Raw genomic sequence first — 21562 nt, 5'->3', positions numbered from 1 at the left:
CGAGATAAATGAGTTTAAAGTTGGAGGTACAGGAGCGTGCGGAACGCTCTCTACCTGGTTAATGGGCTGTAGAAGCTATAATATTCTTAAGACAAAACCAAAAACAGAAATTAGATTTTTTGAAACTTCTAGACCATCAAGCCCGCTTAAGAAAGCATATATTTTTTCATGGTTTTCTTTCAATCTTTAATTTTATTAGCATAATACAAATATTTTATAAGCTGATAGTGGAATATACAGTTATTCCAATGAAGAATAACACTAGAATCAAAACCAAAACAAAATATACTTAGATACTTCAAACAAGCTGTCAAGTCTGTTTACATTTGCATTTAATAGCTTCCAATTATATTTTCCAGAAAATGAAATATGAATCAGTGTTTTGTATGGCTACCCCGAGCATCTATTGGACCTTGCAGTCTGTTTTTCATAGAACGAATCAATGCTAGAACATCATAGTCCTGGGGTATCTTTTGTTCTTTTTTTTTCTTTTACAATTTCGCAATTATTTCTTTAAATTTTTTAATTGGATTAATATTTGAGCTTTAAAGTAGTGTATCCAGTATTTTACTGCAATAAAAAGAATTTTACTGCAATAACCATATGAGCTTTATGTTTGGCATCGTTGTCCTGCTAGAATTTAAACTGAGGTTTGTAGTCAATAACGAAGCCAAGCGTTGGGCACTATTTGTGAAATAGCATTTCAGAATATTGAAATATTGTCGCGCATCCATATTATTCTCTCTAAACACCAAATCCCATTTCCTTGCTGGATATGCATCCCCACACCACGCCATATTTCACCCTATTGGGTTCGTCGTTGTAATAAAGCATGATTTTAGTCTCATCGATCATTTTATGACTAACGCGTGGGTAAAAATTCAATGAGATAACGATATATCAAATCTTCTTGGCAAACGAAGCCGAAAATATGTATGTAAAATCACTTTCTTGACAGCCGAGAGAAGCATTTGTTTTGCTTTTGTACTTGTGTTTTTGTTTGCCTTGGTGAATTCAAAAAGTTTACCATTAAGAAGTACTGGTAAATAATTTGAGACGCCCTCCAAATTCAAAAGGAAGCTATGATTTTGGTTAAAGAAGTGCAAATGGCTTTAATATTTTAGTATTTCAAAACATTTTCTTGGCAAACTGTATGCTCTACTGGAACGAATTTTTTCCAAAAGCAAGGAGCAGTCAATACTTATATGGTGAGTCTATTAAATGAAAAGTTGCTCGAAAAACGCACATCATTAATTTCATCGAAACTTTCCAACAAAGAATGAGAAATGTCGCAAAGCGTCGCCAAGATATTGTGAATTTCCGAGTAAGTGACTTTGAAGCACTTTTTGATGTTTAAAGAAAGCCGAAAACACACCATTGCTTCAGTTGTCAATGTATCATAATTTTGAAGCTCAAGTGCCTCTTTAGTTGCGTAATTTTGGCAAATACTTTTTATATATTTACTTGCATTTTTCGCATAGTGCAGATTGTGTTATATTGAATGTGTACCACTTCTAAACGTCAATGACACCGTTGGACTTCTTTCTTTCGGGTTATTTGAAAGAAAAGGTGTACGTCGATAAGCCAGCAACAATTCAAGAGCTAAAAGATGAGATAATTCGGCACATTAACGGCATAGAACCTCAATTATGCCTCAGCGTCATCGAAAATTTGGACCTTCGGATGGAGATGTGGGGCCGAGGCCGCGGCAGCCATTTGGCCTATATTTTGTTTCACACTTAATTGAGCCATACCAATATTATCATAATAAAGAGAAATGACAATAATTTCCTAAAATAATTGTATTTTATTCAAACTCAACACCGGCCCTTGAAACTTAACCACCCTTTTCATTTTGCGCCGCTCTATACAAACTAAAATCAAGTATAGCTAAACAACAAGTTTTAAATGTAGAATAAAATATTCTTAACCTTTATACAGAGTTGCGTAAGTAAATTAATAAGCGCTTGGATTTCAAAAATTTCATTTAAGGGAATTAATGAATTTATACCACAAATATGATAAACAAAATATCAATAAAGTTGTAGGAAGTATTGAAGGATTTAGAGGAAGAATAAATTTAATGAAAAGTACTTTAAATAAACTTTTGTATGGTGAACTGAGTTTCTTTATTTTAAATATCTTATGTTTGCCTCTCAACTCTGCTTCTTATTTAAAATTAATTTCGAAAGACAGGTGAAATCGATTTCTCTTGGAAATATATTAGTACGAAAGATAATGTTTTCCTATTTAAATATGCAAACGAAGTGGTCGTTTAATGCTTATAAGAAACTTTATTTTCACTTGGCCACCGTAAGTGAATAGGTTGATGCATGACTAGCATTAGAAGCTGCGCAGGCTCGAAACCCCTGGGATGAAATATCAAAGGACAGAAAAAGGTTTTTCTAATAGTGGTCGGCGCCGTAGCCGAATGGGTTGGAGCGTGACTGCCATTCGGAATTCACAGAGAGAACGTAGGTTCGAATCTCGGTGAAACACCAAAATTCCTTCCATTTGTGGAACAACATCAAGACGCACACCACAAATAGGAAGAGGAGCTCAGCCAAACACCAAAAAAGGGTGTACGCGCCAATTATATATATAAATATATAATAGTGGTCGCCTCTCGGCAGACAATGGCACACCTCAGAGTGTATTTTTTCCCATGAAAAAGCTCTTCATAAAACACTTCTGCTGTTCAGCGTCGGCTTAAAACTGCAGGTCCCTCCATTTGAGGACCTCGGCCAAAACACTAAATAAAAGGTGTAAACACCAACTATATAGGTATATGTACATATTATATACAAAAGTAAAAAAATAAGAAAGAAAACTGTCAAAGATCTTAAGTAAGCACTCAAAATATCGTTTTAAATGAAGAATTAGAAGTATTATTGGAAATTGATATTTTGAGAATTGAACATTTATTTAATGATACTTTCGCCCCATTTTAGGGAATTTCGGTGATACATTTCTTCCGAACGCTGCGGCAACTCTTGCCTTCCTATATGAATATATAATACATATACTTATATGTAGGTCTGCGTGGTCAAAGAATACTATACATATTAAATAGACAATAAAGCGTTTCCTCAACACTTATACATTTTGCATCATACTCTCGTACTGAGATTTTATTGCTTAAGCAAACATATTAATACATACACACATTGTTGGTTTCATTTTCGTACTGAATATACGCATCTTTGCACACACACACATATATATACACCACCGTAAGGAAGCATACAATTTCGCAGATAAATTGCTTGCGAGCGTAACATTATACGGGAAAATTTACGACCTTAGACCAAGACCTGACTACCGCAAATAGCTAACGGGTTTTTATTACCTCTTATTTCTCTTGCTATGCTAGTTTTGGTTTTATGTGATATTGTGCCTTCTGGTCAACTAAGTATTTAGTATCAAACGGTGCTTAATTGAGGAATTTTTACCTATTCGAAGAGGGAAAGGATTTACCGTTTCCCCCAAGTTGTACAGGATCCGGCACTCGAAGACCGTTTGCACAGCAGATGCTCAGGCATCAGTTGTCTGTTAGTTGGCTAAATAAGAGTCCAGAGTATTGTTTACAAGCGCGCGGAAGCATTTGGATTTTAAACATAATAGAGTGATTGCATTATATTTGACTGGAAAATCACAACTAGCGATTGTTCGTGAGCTCGAGCACCTTAAAATAAATGCAGGTTTTATTTATCGCACCATTGCTCGTTCCAATGATACTGGTAACATCGCGAAACTTCATGGAGGTGGTCATCAAAAGACTGCAACGTCAGCGACTTGAGCGAAATCCCCGACGAAGTGCCAATCAAATGGCAAAAGAACTGATCATAGCATCCGCCGCATACTGAAAAATGATTTCAAAATCAAGCTTTAGAAGATCCAAAGGCGCATGCTCTCACACAAAAGCAGCAACAAGTCAGACTTGAGAGAGCGAAGGAGTTGCTTCGCTTGGCCGAAAGCGACAAATTGAAAATTTCGTAAACTTCCTAAACGGTAGGGTTTATTTGACCGACCGTTCATACGAGAATTCGACTAGTCGATTGGCCACCGGGAGGCAGCACCCGCCACAGGTAATGGCCGCTGCAACCGTAGATGGGCGCTCTCCAATCGTTTTCATCGAGGTAAATGCAAAATATTACCGAGGAAGTATTCTGGAGGTTACTTTGAAGCCGTGGCCAGACTAACATTTTAGTAGCAGACCATGGACATTTCAACAGGACTCGGCACCGTCTCACAAAGCTCGAGTGAACCAAGGATGGCTAAAAAACAACGATCTGAACTTCATAACGTCCACACAATGGCTCTCAAACTCACTAGACAGGAATCCGATGGATTATACTTTTTAAGCCATTTTGTATAGCAAAGTCCGAACTAAAAGATTCACCAGTTTCGAGGTGTTGAAAAAAGCCACTGTCCGTAAGTGGGCTAAAATACCTGCAAGTCACATTCGGGCGACTCGTTTCTGGATTCATTTTCTCAAGACCATAGTCAAGGCAAAAGGTGGTCATATCGAGCAAAAGTAAATTGATTCTTAATTTTGAATTATTTTCGCACATTTTTGACATCTAATTGAATAAAAGTAATTGGTTGCACTTCGAGTGCCGGACCCTGTATTCTATGGTTGCGACTGACGTTGAAAATACTAAAATAGGTGCTATTTCTAAGAGTTAGTTCCACTGATTACCATAGGAGAGGTGCCATACTCGATGCCCGTTGTGGTTTTGAATCATAAAAATGCAAGTGTTTTCTGACTAGCAGTGGTAACCGTTAGGTTAGGTATGTATGTCTTGCTGATCTGAATAGATCTCCTATCGACCACAAGGGTCCGCAGAGTTACTAGTGTTGTTGGACAAGGCCATCTATCCTTGAGAAAGATTCACAATTTCCCCTGAGTAAATCGGTGCACATATCCTTACACAAAACAAATTAAATTTCTTTCATAAAACATCTTATTATTTAGGTCATTTCTGATTAAAAACAAAAAGAAAAAATAAAATAAATAATTGGCACTTACGCCCTTTTTGTGTGTTTGCCGAGCACCTCCTCTTTTTTGTGGTGTGCGTCTTGATGTTGTTCCACAAATATACCACATTTCTGATTCATTTGGTTACATAATTTTCAAGACTTTCCAAGATTTCCATTTTCGAAATATTTAGTTTTAAAGACTATTTCAAAAAATACAGGGTGTTCGATTGTTCGGTGTCAGAATTAGATTTCAATTTAAAGTTTGAGGAGTGAACCGCGTTAGCTTCATTAATCGTGCGGCTTATTTACTCACGATGCGCGGGTCAACAATGGGCGTTCACAATCGAAGCGTATTTTATGGCCAATGATTCGTGTGCAACTGCTCGTCGTTGATTTTGTTCACGTTGCAGTATTCGACGTTTACGTGATGTCCTAAGTACAGATTTGATTCTTTCATATGATTCGAAGATTCTGGGCAACAAGTTGGCAAACAGTCCACAGCCTAGGCCCAGCCGGAAGTTTGCACGACAATCCGCGTCAGTGCGAGCGTAAGAGAGCGGCTGCCACAAAAACTATTGCATATGAAACATAGGGGAAGGTTCCTAGACTTCTCCCCTTCAAAATTGAAATCGTGCAAGCGCTTGAGCTAATGATTATATTTTGCGTAAAAATAAATTTCTGTGAGAAAATGGTGGAGCTATTTCGTACGGTAAACACTATTTGTTGGAGTTTTTCGTTCGGTGGCATAAAGTACGCAGGTCATATTCCAAGAGTGTATACGACGTAACGATCTTCAGTTAGAAGGAATAGTTTTTAAAAAATAAAATCAGACCTTATCTTCTTTGTAGAAGGTATTGAAATAAACTTTTGTCAATAATAATTCTTTTTCTATCTAGATTCTTGGTCAAAATTCTGCCAGCTAACACACTGTATATTATTTCTTATTTGTCATTTTATTTAAATGTTAGTTTAATGTCCGAGTGTTCGGTTTTAGTTTAAGTGTATTGCAATTAATAAAACTCATTCATTAAATTTAAAGCAAGACCTGACATTAAAAATGGATTTACGATTTTTCACCAAGTGTTTCCAAACTCACAAAAAATTTTTTATGGAAACTATTCTGCAAAACTAAACGGAAATTACTTAAATCATAATGTCCTTATGTATCTAGGATGACTTTTACGATAACTTTGTATATCAAAACTGGCCAAGTTCAAAAAAGCGCGCCAGCCTTTCCCCACTTATCTTTACAAAACAAAAGAGATATTTCTCTTTCTATGCCCCCTCCAGCAGGTAACACATCGAATGCTCTTTGGGCTGGGGAGATTGTACCTATTCATATGAAGGTCATTGCCGGAGCTGCATGACCTTTATTTTATGCCCCACGTCCTTCTCGTCTGCGTCGCCCTCGCCAATGCGCAAAGGTCTATAAATCTTCCAAAGAATTTTTTCCTCGAACCCTCCAAAAGCCGCTTCATCGGATATTGTCATCGTCCAAGCTTCTGCGCCATGCATTAAGACGGGCGTGATGAGGGATTTTTTAAGTGAGGTTTTGTTCTTCGACAAAGGACTTTACTAATCAATTAGTCCAAATTAAAATTTGCTAGCAAGAGAGTTCCTTTCCCACTTCGAAATCATTGCTGTTAACAGTGGCGTGGCTACCGAGAGGTTAGTATGCTGACTGCTAGTTTGATAACAAGGCGTACTTCGTCTTGTACTCGTTCAACATCAGACCCATTCGCTTGTTTGATTGTCATGCAATAATAAAAGCGCTGCCAGTGGTACCGGTTTTCTGACCGCCAGATTATGTGTGTGTGTATTGCCTCCGCATTTAATTAATTTCTTTTGCACGAGTGCATAAAGTCGTGCCAAGCGCAAAAATTATTCGAGATTTCTCAACACAAGCGCATACACATACACACAGAAAGCTTTGCTGTTACACAGATATGCCACTTGTATTCGATTAATGCCACGAAATCCTTCATTAAATATTAATCTAGATGGCGTAGTTTATCTTTTACCACTGCGTGGTTTATCTTTACAACAGCATTCTTTTTAATTAATGGCTTTAATTATTCCAATTAATCTATTCTTGTATTCCTTACTTACAAAGTACATTACTAAAAGTTTCGTGCCTAATTCCCTCATCCTTGTTCTTCTTTTTCTTCTTACAAACATATGCTTAAAATTAATCTGGTATACGTGCAGCCTGTCGATATGAGAAGGGTTCCTGGTCTGAGTGTGCTACCGGTCAAATGACACGCGCTGACAAATTAAAGGTGACTAGCGACCCATCGTGCGAAGCAACACGTGTCATCAAGAAAAATTGCAAACCTGGCAAATCCAAGGATAAGAGCGCCAAAGAGCAACGCAAGAATAAGGAAAAAGGTGAGTGTGTGTCAATATGATAGATGAATTATACCGTAGTAAATAATAACTCCATAGTGAAGTAATAAGAGCAGCACGAAAGATGCGATATTACCTTTTTGAAGATTTCCTGAAAGGAGTGTCGGGCAGAAATATGGAAAAAATTTCCGCGTTTTGACTATAAAAGGGGCAAATATAGGGTTTTTCAGTAAGAGCGCTTCAACTTTTGAACTTTTTTGAATAAAACACAAACGGCTTGACTTTTTTAACTATTTTTTTTTTATTATCGAGTTTGAACATATACATTTAAGTATGAAATTCGATTTCTTTTGCATGACCACCGCGTGCACGTTTTACGAAGTCCAATCGTTGAACCCAATTTTCGACCACTCTTTTGCATAAATCGGCCGAAATTCCAGCAATTTCGCGTTCAATATTGGCTCTGAGCTTACAAATCGTCGCCGGCTTGTTACTGTAGACCAATGACTTCACATAACCCCAAAACGGGACGGCTTGTTAAATGGACCGTAAAATGGCCGTAATGCTCTTAAAGTAGCAGCAACAGAACGATTATTTTCATACAAAATTTGCACGATTTGCAATCGTTGCTCAAGTGTGTAGCGTTCCATGATGAAATGTATACTAATGAAGTTTACAAATGACAAGCGAAAAATAAAAAAACTTGCGTCGTTCGCCCTCCCTATCGGAAAAAAGTTGAAGCGCACCTATTGAATAACCCGTTACTTGAATTTTTTGCAATACATATAACATTTGAATTATTGATTTATTTATTTTTCCATTTACGACAAATGTGCGGTAAGACATTTAGTATTTTCATTGCACAAATTTCAATGCAAATTACAAGTTTGAAATTTATTTTAAACTTAAACCATTGAGTAAGTAATAAGTAAATAATAAGTTACTTACTCAATGCTTTAGCATAATGGCCGCCGTAGTCAAATGTGTTGGTGCGTGACTCCCATTGAGAGGTGCGAACATTCGAATATCCGTGCATGAAAAACCAAATAATAGAAAGAGTTTTGCTAATTGCGGTCGCCCTCGGCAGCCAATGGCGAGCCTCGGAGTGTACTTCTGCTATGAAAAAGCTCCTCATGAAAAACCATTTGCCAACAATCTCTCAAGGGGCATTTTTAGACAGTTAACACCGTACTGCTCTGAACTTCATACAAATCCCTCTATACGCAAACTGAAATTTGGGGATCGTGCCAGCGCAATCTTTTCAAGTGCGCAGAACTGGAACGAGGGGAAAATCTGCACCGCGCGTGGTACCTCCTTCTTCACTAAGGATTACAAAATGGAATCGGGAGTCGGTGCAGGGGTTTTCTCTAAATCTATTTCTTCATGTGATATTTCAAAAACTCTTTACCCTCTATACAATAAATGGAGGACAATTTCAAAACTCACGCTGAAAGGGCTTTACCATTTAACCTCCATCGCAGAAGACTGTTGAGCACTTTTTCAATAAATGTTTGGAATTGGCAGCTACACAAAAGGTCACTGGGTGGTCTTTGTCCGACAGCCTGGGGCATTGCGCCAACCTAAGTTCTATCAATGTTCTCCGCTACATCAACAACTCTAGTTGGCTGTAGATATCTGCCTATTAAAGGTCTCATAGTGGTATCAAAACGGCGCTTTAGTGCTACTTGGGAAGTACCAGAGTGGTACTTCAACTATTTCACCTACCTCCCTACCACAGTCTAAAAGCTCTAAGAAATAATGCCGCCAATATTTTATATTTTGGGGCAACAAAGTGATGAGTGCAAGAGGATTGAACAAAGTTTAGTTTTTGGTTGGAGATATCTTATAATTTTAAAAAGAAATAAAATATTTCTCACTTTCATTTCTTTTATTTCTTGAACTCGTAACTTAGCTTAAAATATACCAAGTCAAAGCAGGAAATTTGAAGAACAGTAAGAGCTTTCCCTATTTTTAATTTTGTACTGGTAGGTCGTAACAAATATGCCATAGATTTCTTAAAATATAATTTATAGCCAGTTAAACTCGAATGCATTTCATATCCTAAGTTAAGAACTACTGTTTGAAATTGTATTTCCGTGTTTTCCACAATAATTAGGGACAAATCATTAAGGCTGAAGGTGTTATGCGATACAGGGACACCTGTGATTGGGCTGCGTTTAAATTAAGCCAACTTGTTTTCGTTTCGATTAATATTCTCTTAAGAGTCTGAAAACTAAGTCCTCACCAAGGCTAATCGATCGGAACTGACCAATTTGGGTATCATCGTGTTGGTGCAAAAATCATGTTCTACACGCACTAAAGAAATCGATTCTTTCTCAACAAATGGTAATGAAAATTCGGTGAATCTTCCACAGAAACGTATTTGAAAAGCACGTCATCAATTTACTTGGCTTTTCCGCAAGATTTAACTCTGGTTATTGATAAAAAAAAGAGTACACAAAGCCATGTCTGAAGCTCAGAAAGAAACTTCAAAAGATATTGAAGGTATTGTTATAAAGGGCATTTACTTTGATAGGCTCAAAGGCAAGACTCCCAAATATTACAAAATGAGCGATATTTTACAATAGCAGAGAATTCTTACTGTCATCACAGCTTACATTAGGTAGTCAACGTTGAAATTTTGATGAAGCAATTTGCGTCGAATGTAGCAGCACTACAAATGATGTCATTTGGAAGTGTCAGAATTCGTGAAATCGTACAGAAAAGACAACTGTCGACTGCTGAACTTATTTCTATACTTACCAAATTTTTTTTTAAATCTAAGGTTGTAGGTAGCTTCAAATTTAAATGTCTCCATAACTACTCGAGCTATCTCATTCTTTTAGAAACCTTACGACGTGGAATTTATAAACTATTATAATTTCATATAATACTTACTAAGACTCTTAATATTTGATTTAAGAAAAAACATTTCCTTTTATTGAGGTTAAACAAGGTGAAGTCCAAAACAAACAAGACTGAGCTAAAATAGAAACGACAAAAGGTTTGTTCCGATAGCTTTGAGTTGATTTATTCAAAGTAGTCCCCTCTGACCTCGATTCACTGTCTTGCGCGATCTTAAAGCTTTTCGAAAGAGTGTTTCACGTCATTGACCGGAATGTCCTTCAGGATGTCAGTACAAGCCTTTTGGATGGTTACAGACGCAAATCGTTTTCCTTTCATGGACAAGTGCAACTTTCCAAATAGGTAGAAGTTACAGGAAGCCACGCCTGGCGAATACGATGAGTGAATGATGGGTAAAATGCGATTTCTGGTCAAAAAATTAGTCACATGAGTGGATCGATGAGATGGTGCGTTATCATGGAATAAGCGACAACTTCCTCCTTCGCGGAATTCAGGGCGAATTCGACGAATGCGATGCAACACTTCAAAACGCCAAGATAAACAATGGCATTGACGGGCCGTTACCACGAACTCGTTGTGGGCAATTCTCTTGGAATCCTAAAAACAAATGAGCTGGAGAATATAAAAGCTAGAAAAGCTGAAAGGAACACCAAAGGTGATGAGGCTAAACGCAGGATATTTAAACCACCCAAAGCTAACTTCACCGCTTTTGAGATTACTCCGAAATTTTAGTGTAGAACGAGTGTCAGATTAGAGCACCACCAGTTCTTCGACATATTTTTAAAGAGCACCTTCGAATGTTGACGAAGCACAAGAGCTTGGAAATTGTTGGCTTCCCTTGTCACACACATTCTGTGGAAAGCTAATTATATTGAATTGGTAATGGAGGTCTTACAAAGTTTTACTGATTATATTTCTCGAGATGGCTTTCTTAAAAACATGTTAATAACGAACTAAGACTTTTTAGTGATTATTTTTCTAAATATAAACAAATTTAATTTATTTTCCGTATATTAGAGACTTATTCGCAAGAGCAAATGCTCCCATTTTTATGGAACACAACTACATTCATACGGCTTCTTCGGCTGACTTCGCAGCTTTCAAAGAACTTGGTGATAGGTTCCCGATGGATGATCTGACGAAGGGTTTGCGCGATAGTCGCTTTAAGAGACTGAATTGTTGATGCGTGAATAACAATAAATAAAAAAACACACTCTAAGAATCGCTCTGTGAAATCGGAGTATTTATAAAACTTAAAAGTGCGATAGAACCCGCAATTCTAGTTACTTTTTATTGCTAAACCGGCCTCAAGCTCACAAAGTAAAAATAAAAATAAATAAAATGTTTCATAATCTTTGCAAACTTACGCGAATTCTCAGACCTCTTCCGATTGAATAGTGCGTGGATTGGACACTCTAGTTTACTTGCATAGAAACTTGTACCCCCATACTCACATCGAAGCACAAACACAATTTATTGCTCATTTGTATAGCTATTAGCTACTCCAGGGGACTGCTGTGTGGTTTAGGGGTATTAGTTTGCGGCATGTGCTGTTGCATAAACTTAACCCTCTAATAAGCAAGTGTGCCTCAAGCTCACTTGTCAAACTGTTGTAGCTGTTCCAATTTTGTCTTAGAATTGCTTGATATTGGTGGCTCTCAAATACATCTCCGTTAACAAAACGAGACCAATTTCAATTCGATTCGGTATAAAAAATTTCGAAGTTTTTGGCTGTAGAGTATTGGAAAACATTTAAAGTACAAAAAAAAAAATATTAGCGAAAGTGAAAAACATATTACAATTACCTTCTCGAGTCCATAATTTCTGTATAGCTTTATTACAAATATCCATTTCGATAATTTCACATCAATTCATAGCTACACAGTGTTCTATCTCTCAGATGAACTCGCTTGATGGCAAGTCGCAACGTTTTAGGTTTGTGCATTAGAGGGTTAATTCAAATTGCTAATTAGTTTCAACTCATTCATTTTCTAACAACTCACCTACTTAGTCTGATAAATTAGCATATTTAAGTATTGCTCTTAGTCAAGTACGGTAATATTTAAATAAGTATTTTATGAAGGTACTTGTATATTCTGTATTAGCACAGTTTAAATTGCTGTAATTATTCCGCCAGCATTTACGAGTATGTATCGGACATTGTTTTAGCTTTATCAGAACTATCGATATCGATAGCTGAGATTGGCAAACTGTGTTAGCTTTCGGGTTCAGTAAGGTTTGGCAAGTCACCATGAATCGTTTAACGCCAGAGCAACGCTTACAAATTGAGGTAATTTAAAGTATAGAGAAACGCCGAAATATCGATTCGTCGTCATTCTCAACTTGGTATCCATTTTCCTACGACTATGTGGACAATTTCATGTAGGTATCTTAGCTTACGTGCGCATAAAATACAGTTCCTGCAAGAATCAATCATCTTTTGCGTCTCACTTTTGCTGATTTGGATCATTTAAATTTATAATTTAGATTTATTGGAAAAAGTTCTCAAAATTTCGACTGAACGAATGGACCATGTAATTCGTAGCCACGGCGGACATAAGTATATCCGAAACGGTATTTGTCGGGTAGCATATTCAAGAAACTAATACCATGAAATTATGCTAAAAATAAATGCCAACAATATTTCTGTTTTGTATTATAATTTTAATTTATCAAGCTCAAGTTTCCCATAATTAGACCTACCTAAGGGTTTGTTTCTAACTACCGCCTCATCTGCGGTACAATTTGTTGAGATCATTTATCGCCTTTCATTGCTTGACTTTGGGTCGCCATACTATGGAAGCAAAGGAGACGATAGGTTTACCAACTGTAGCGAATGTCCAATAAGTCATTCTGGGGTTGGCTGTCAATGTTTTTCCAAAAAGCCTTGTGCGGGCTCATCAGTGCTACCCCTCACTTACAAAGGGTCACATCAAAAAAATTCTCAGGAAGGGGGAAGTGAAGAAGTTCATTGAACACTGGCGAAACTGTATGGGTCAGCAAAAAACAATTCCTAACGCCAGACAGAGAAATTTCAGATAAGCTACTTTCACTGAGCAGAGTAGACTTAAGACTTTTAACTGGTTACTTCACAGGCCACTGTATTCTGATATATCACTTAAACATAATTGTCCCCTTTAGATTCTGTGAAATGAACACTGAAAATTCAGAACACATTCTTTGTAAATGTCCTGCACTAGGCAGAAAACGGAGGCTGGATGGTGGCCACGCTAAATCCTTGGAGCAACAATTTTTGCGTCATTAGAAATTTAGCATAGATATTTTTGTTTTGCTTATTAAAAACTTCTTCAAAAGTGAAAATTTTCTCATCTGCGAAAAGAATATTTTCATGGCCGTTGACCGCGCACACTGGGGATTTTTGTACTGAGATGCGGAAAAAAGTATACATACCAAAAAATATTTACATTTTTACTACTAACGAAGTTGTATATATTTGTGTATGAAAAGAACATGTTTAAAAACATTATTTTTTAAAACTATTTTTTAAAAAAAATTTTTAAAAAAATTTTAAAAAATAATGCTTTTTAAAATTCATAAATTTTGTTTTTAAAAATATATGGAAAGAACATGATTTAAAACAATGTTTAAAAACTGTTTTAAAAAAATGTTGAAAATCAATGTTTTTTCCATATAGAAATATATACTACTGCGTTATTTGTAAAAATATGAAAATTTTTATATGGACTGCCGTCATAGCTCAATTCTGGCGACACAAAACTGTGCGCACTTTTAAATGGGAGCGCCACAGTTAACTGGTTAATATATAATATTATATAATATATAAGCCAGCAAATATTTACGCACAGGATACATGTACAGTGAGTCAATAAAGTTTAAGTACACCTTGTTATTTCTTACAAACACTAAGAATTATCATAGTTATGTTAAAAAAAACGTCATGCAATATCTTAGTATCATTAAAAGAGTAAATTGTTGTCATGAAAACCGGTTTTTTTGTTGTTCCCGTTATACATTTTAGATGCATACGTAAAATAATATTTATTAATATTTATTCTTTTGTACATACTTTATCCCAAAGTATGCTTGGTAGGTTGTTTTCACAAACTCTGTGATCTGTTTTCTTTGCTTTTGCGAACAAAATTTGCCACATATATAACAAAAACTGTTGCAATCGTTAACACAAGGTTTTCGTGACGAACTCATATTTTCGAGACAACAATTTCTTTAAAACTGAAAAATGACACTAACTGATAACTTCTGAGTCTAACCGCAGAAAGTGTTTTACCTAAATATGCAAACAGATAACGAAACCGTAGTTAGGTTTAATCAAATTAGTGCAACTGTAGGAGGGCACTTTAAATTTGTTTAGTAATTTTTAATTTTGCGTTTATCTCAAGAACCAGAGTCAATTCAAAAAATGTAATTTCATACTCAATATATATAATGATGCTAATAGTGCTAATGAAAACCATTAACAAAATTATTGCCGCAGATTTTTTTTTTTTTTTTGTTGCCCTGTGTTATCATTGCCAAAAACAAGGCAGTGGCGCCTGGTGGCACCTGCAATTGATTAAAACTGAAAGAGACGCTATTAAGCAACACGTTGATACTAGTTTCTGACCGTAGGTAAATGTAGCTCAACTTGCAGATCCAAGAATATGAAGGAATATGATTTTTTTTTTATTTTGTAAAATTAATTATAAATAGATAATCAAATGCTTCACAGCCTTTGTTCTTCCGGCTAAAATATATAAAAATATCGTACCCTAAATGAAAAATAAAAAATTCGAAGTCGGCTCAAGCAAAAGGAAAAAAAACCACCTTGGGCTTTGAAGTTTTTTCTTAGTCAGTTCAATACTATAAAACAATTATACTTTTCACATATCTATAAAAAAAAAACTGTAAGTCGGAATTTAGTAATTCTTTTTGATTTTATTGTTGGTTCTATTCTGGAATTTAGAAATACCATTAAACATTGCGTAGGTGGTATGTTGGAAATTTGACTTTTTTCCGCAAAATCCCCAGTGTGCCGCGTGCCACTGCAGAAGGTGCTTGCATCTGTCGAGTAAAATGTTTTTCAAGCGCTTTGCTAAAAGCTAGCCAGTTGAGCGATAGAAGGCTTCATTTGGAGATTATCTCCAATTAGTCTTGATAGTCGACACATTCATTTCCTTTGACACGATTTTCTGCTTTCTAAGGGGATTTCTGCGAATTCTTTCTCGAACGGGTTTATTGCTGCACTGGTTCGAACCACGCGAGGTCGACTACTTCTATTTCTGTCTGACACTTCAAACGATTGATTTTGCGGTAAACTAAAGTAAATCTCATTCGCACTTTTGCCACACTTATCGAATGCAATCATTGCAATCCGATTTTTCTTGCCTTCCACTCCATTGTTAACAACCGAAATTTGCCACGAAACTGAGTATAATTTATGAGTGGGCAATGCATACGAACAAAAGCAAAAATAATGATACTTTTTTCTGCAAATTTGTTCTCGCCGTATGCATTGCTAAATTTGTCTCATAATTTATGGCAAGACTATGTATGTATACGGGGTTGGATTGAAAAGTAATGAGCCTTCCCGCACGGAGCGTCTGCCAAGCGATCAACCGAATCGGCTGGTGGTGGAAAATGATCGTTGGATCTTCCCCTTCCACTAGAAACCGGTCCCAGTTCGCTGGCAACAGCGGTGCAATCAACATCGCTTTGCGCGTGAAAGCTGTTTTAAAAGTGTAGGATTTTTCAGTGGCGAAAATGCAGCGATCGTTGGAGCAACGTTACTCGATCAAATTTTGCGTAAAGCTAAACAAAACGAGTACTCTCGAGGCATCGTCCACAAGGAGTTTGTACCTCCAGGAAGCACTGTAAACGCGGCATTTTACAAAGAAGTACTCCTTCGGCTGAAAAACCGCGTCGCCCGGGTTCGGCCCGACCTCGTCAACAATTGGGCCCTTCATCACGACAATGCGCTGGCGCACACCGCCTTCCTCTGCACCTCTGCATTGGCCAAGATGGGGGTTCCGGTGCTTCCCCACCTTCCCTACCGCCCAGACCTGTCCCGTCGGGACTTCTTCTTGTTCCCGCGCCTGAAAAGAAAGCTGAAGTGGAGGTGTTTCGACTCCATCGAGGCGATCCAAAAAACTGTGACAGCCGAATTCTACGCGATTCCGGCGGATGAGTTTAAAAAATGTTTCCTGCAGTGGAAGGGCCGCTACCAGCGGTGTATTGACGCTCAAGGGTCCTATTTTGAAGAATATTAGTTGAATAAGCCAAAAGGTTTAATAAAACTGCTTAAAAAAATAAGGCTCATTACTTTTCAATCAATCCCTGTATGTCCGAAAGTATTTAAACACCAAATAGTATAAAATGTTGACGTTTATAATGAGAAGAAATTAGTAATTTCGGTTATTTCTTTTAGGTTTTATTTGGAGAAAAATTGTAAACTGCTAAAACCTCTTTATGTTAATTTTCAATACATCAGACAGTGTCTAGCCAATGCTCCCCACGCGCTCAATCATTTTGTGTTTAACTACATATTTATTTTGTCTACGCTGCACCCTTATAACTGGTGTACTGTAGGATTGGCTTACAAACGGCGAAAAAACATAGCATAAAACGGATGTCTGCACAACGTCCACAAACAGAAGTATTTCTGTCGTATGCTTATAACAGCTGGGAATATTTTGTCGACCTTTTCTATTTCCACTGTCAGTCTATGTGCATCTTTACTACGCTTCTCCTAATCAGCATGAATTGTTTTTGTGTTTTTACTGCTTCTACTGTCTGCGTGGACAGAACCAATCCTCCTTTCAATCATCTCCCGCAACATAAACATACCAATTCAAAACCCTTTAACTACACCTTGCATTACTGCAAGCGCTGTGGTAAATATATATGAACTATAAGCAAATTCCTAGAATGCAAACTCCGTAAGCATTGAAGTTTTCATTTCTTACTTACTTTAGACGCCAAGGTGTGGTTGGTAGTGTTTGGCAACGCTGTAGATCCTTTACTTGCTATCAGAATTACTTTATATTCTATAAAGAGAGTTTGTTTGGGGAAAGTATATTATTAGCAAATGAAGTTTAAAAAGGTGTGTTTCGAGTTAAGATAGCGAACGAAACTTTAAATCTGTCTTACACCAAGTCAGCGCCTTCTTTTTTGACCAAGTCACCATGAAGTATTAACAATACAAAAAGTTTACTTCATTGGAAAAAAATAATTCATACATTATTTGTACATTTTGAGAAAATGAAAGTGGAAGTAGTTATATGTATACATAAAGTCGTACTTGACAAATTTTTCGTTTGTTAGAATATCTTGTATCTTTGATGATGTTGCAGTTCACCTTTTGTTTTGTTATAAAATTGAATAGAGTGATGTAAACTTTTTTTTATTATTTTTATCCATTTTCACAAATGTATGTCTGGGACTTACAACAGCTACTCTCTTATTCGGCTCGTTTTTATATTCGCTTGGGAAAAAGAAATACATCATTTTCTGGGTAAATGGTTGTAGTGATCGATATCTCGTAAAGAATTAATAAAATAATATAAAGCTTATGTTTGTTGCCAAGGTGACATTTCACACTAAAAACATTCGTTTGCTGTTTTTTCTTGTTCCATTCAGTTGTGAGTTACAGGGTGTTAGCAATGGAAGTCAACAAAGCGATAATTCGGTACATTTTACAATTTTTCTGTGATAAATGCGAAAATGCAGGTCAGAGAATTGTGAATGCTGCTTAGGGTACCGATATTTTAGCAGTGTAATTTTGGTTTCATCGATTCCGTTCAGACATTTTTGATGTTAAAGAAAAAATCGATAATTTCACCGGCATGTTAGTAGTCGTAGCATCGCCCAGAAGTTAAAGATCGACCATAAAACGGCTTTAAACCATTTACGCAAAAAATTTACACAGAAATAATCGATTTCTTTTTACCCAAACTAATGTATTCACAAATTTAGGGGACTGAGAATTATTTATATTTTGGGCACTACCAAATGATTCCGAATTTGAAGCTATCGAGAATACTATAGTGAAAGAACGATGTATTTTATGTCCTTAAAGACCCTCGCGTGGAAGACCACAGAACTTTGGAAATATGGTACTAACACGTTTCTATCATCATTCCATCCACCCATCATATTCGAAAAATTTACAAATATGATTGATTTAAAATATGATGTTACCATATATATCTCCAATACATCATAGCTACATATTTTCGAAAATTTGACCATAATGAAAATTCTGTAACAGTAAATGTTGAAATTAGGCCTTCTTATTTTGTTATTTTTTTAATTCTTATTATTGAAGTATTTAAAAAAAAAATTATAAGCCAATTGACTTGTTTCAATTGAGATGTCGTACTTTGTACTTTGTAAATAGAAGGTTTTACATTTTGCAGTTTTAGAAACTGGCGCAAGCCCTTTTGAAGCTTGGAACAATATACATTTTTGTTATTCACATTAAAGAAATGATTACTTTGCAAATTTAAATCGATTTAGGGTTGGAAAAATACAAAACTATTAAAATAACACATACCCGTATTTCTCAAATTGTTCAAATGCGAAACCTTAAATATCTCCACATAAAATAAAGTACACTTTCACCACTTTCAAAGCAAACTGCTCAAATATTACGCACAGTAAATGGTTATGAGCGTTTTCAACTAGATGCACTTAGTGAGCCGCATCTCACAATGTAAGCCGTGACCGCGTCAAATATTGAACAAATTGAACAAATCATGCAATGCGTTGAGCTGAATCGTTGTGTGTATTTTGGGTATTTAAGTTTAGTTAAAAAACTGCTTGAACCATTTAAAAAAATATGCATATAATTGGCGCCTAGCTTTCAGTAAAGTTTTTGGCTGAGGGTCTCCTCCTATTTGTGGTGTGCGTCTTGATGTTGTTCCACAAATGGAAGGACCTGCAGGTTCAAGCCGGCTCCGAATGGCAGATATGGTATATTTTTTATGAAGAGCTTTTTCATGTCAGAAATACACTCGGAGGGGTGTCCGCTATTAGAAACACTTTTCCCATAATTTTGCTGTTTCATGTACGAAGATTCGAATCTACCCACTCCCGAATTGTAATCACACACCAACCTATTCAGCTACCATTAAACCATACGCATACGGAAATTTTAGCTGTGCCTATTTCATTATCGGAATAAAGCGAAAAAAACGTTGCGAACTTTTTACTTTACCTAGTATTTTACCTGTTATTAACTTATTTTTCTCATGCCCCACTTCTTCTTTCCTTTCAGGTGTACGCAAAGCACGCGCTTAAGTCCCCAACAACACACTACAAACCCAGCGAACAGTTTCAATTTCAATTCAAGAGATATAAAACTGAATTAACTGAGACAGAATGCAACATAAAACGCATACAAATATCGTCACACACATACAAACATATACGAAACAATACAAAAAGATGAAATTCGCCAAATGGGAAACGATCATTTAATATTTAAAATCAAACCGAAATACTAATAACTGACAGACATCTTACAAACACACACACACAACAGTAAAGCATAAAGTGAAACGAATAAGTAATAGATAAACACATAAAACAGAAAATAAAATAAAATCAGACCAAAAAAGTTACATAAAATTAACCAAGAAATGCATAGCTACAGCAAGAGAAATAATTATAAAAGTGAAAACCCCAAAAACCTTAAAAAAGTACTATTTATAGAGATCTCCAGAATTTGATTACAAAAATAGTAAACACTGAAAAATACGTTTAAAGTAAAAAAAACAACAGACTTATATACCATATATACATTAAGAGTTGCTAAAAACAGAAGAGTTGCAATTACATACCAAAACAAAAATACATAAATTACAAAACCCAGACAAAAAACAAAAAGAATATTAAAATGAAAATAAAAGACAGTAAAATTATACATATACATACATACAGTAAGTAAAGAGGCGACAGTCAAATAAAGGCAGTAAATGTGAACCCAAATAAGACAGGAAATGCAAGCGAATAAGGGGCATGGAAGCGAGCCATGGAGGATACGCGCCGGTAGTTGCAGACACAGACGAAGAGGTTCACAGCGAGCGGTAGAGAGCAAGACAGAGAGAGATAGAGCGAGAGAGAGAGTAAATTAAAATTTTATTAAAACTAAAAAATAAATGATTCAACAAATTTAAATTAAGAATTACTACTTATATACGATACATTACGAGAAAGTAAAAAAAAAGACAAAATATTGAATGAAATGAAAAATAAAAAAAAAAACTTAAAAGTATATTTGTTTTACAAAGAAAGATATTAAGAAGAAAAAAAGCCAAATCGAAAAAATAAAAGCATATTTAACTTTAAAAGTAAAGAAAAAGCAAAATTGAAGAAATCCCAATTACCAAAAAATTTACAGAAAATAGTTAATAAACAAAATATTTGCATTTCTATGCTGACAGAAAAATTGACATAAACACAAACAAACACACATACAGACGCAGGCTGCTATGACCTTTAAGGAAGCTGTACTTCCTCAGAATTAAAGGCAAATGAATACTAAAAGCACGCATACATACATATATACATACAACCATACAATACCATCAAACAGAAAGCATATAATTCATTAACAGTTATAATGCGCTTACAGGCATTAAACCAACGGATGTGTCCGAGCAACGCAACAATGCAACCCAGTTACTTCCTTATGCCCTTTTGCTGCTACTCTGCCGATAATCTGCTGGAATATTGCAGCAATTATTTGTACAAAACGTGATAACAGGAAGAGTTAAGAGGGAGAAATTCTGAATCTTATAGTAACTGATGCTTGTGTATTGCAGAAAGGATGTTGCAAATGCGGATAGCATCTATTGTAGGCGTGAGATCTGCATTATCAATTTTGCAATTTTTCATTTTCGTTTCTATGCTTTGTACGAACCATGAAGAACAGATTTTTTTTATTTGTGAAGAGCAGTCAATCACTTTTTTCGGTATATAAATATTTGGCAAATTGTAATTGTTGCAATTTTCGCCTAAAGCAGAATGCTATCTCCTGATATAAGTAAACATTGTAGCAATTATTGAAGCTCAAATGTATAAAACATAACAGACTTTTGCACTTTTAACTTGATTGCCTTATTACAGGTGAACAAATAATTTACTTTATAGGAACTTTGTTTTTCAAAAAAAAATTTTTTATTTATTTATTTTTGTATCGGTAGATTGCAAATTTTGAAAATAACAATCAAGTTAAATAACCATGTTTGAATTTGACTTTTTTTATTATTATTATTTTATTTAAATGCCCAAATCATTTTACTGCGCCACCTAAAGACGATTTGTAGGCAGTAATGTAATTTGGTCAGATTTTATTAAAAATTAAATATATTTGCCCCCGTTATAAAAA

The 21562-nt window shown here is 35.8% G+C and overlaps 1 protein-coding gene across 1 annotated transcript in view; it reads left to right on the top strand.

Moving 5' to 3' along the window:
- LOC129242375 (uncharacterized) overlaps positions 1-21022 on the top strand; it is an 82252-nt gene extending 61230 nt beyond the window's left edge. The window contains exons 5-6 of the mRNA XM_054878981.1: positions 7192-7371; positions 19448-21022. Coding sequence (XP_054734956.1) covers positions 7192-7371; positions 19448-19470 — 203 coding nt within the window. The 3' untranslated portion in view covers positions 19471-21022. The remainder of the gene's footprint in view (positions 1-7191; positions 7372-19447) is intronic.
- The last annotated feature ends 540 nt before the right edge of the window (positions 21023-21562 follow it).

This window comes from Anastrepha obliqua, chromosome 3, assembly GCF_027943255.1.
Source record: "Anastrepha obliqua isolate idAnaObli1 chromosome 3, idAnaObli1_1.0, whole genome shotgun sequence".
NCBI lineage: Eukaryota > Metazoa > Arthropoda > Insecta > Diptera > Tephritidae > Anastrepha > Anastrepha obliqua.
This window is presented reverse-complemented; position numbering and strand designations above follow the sequence as displayed.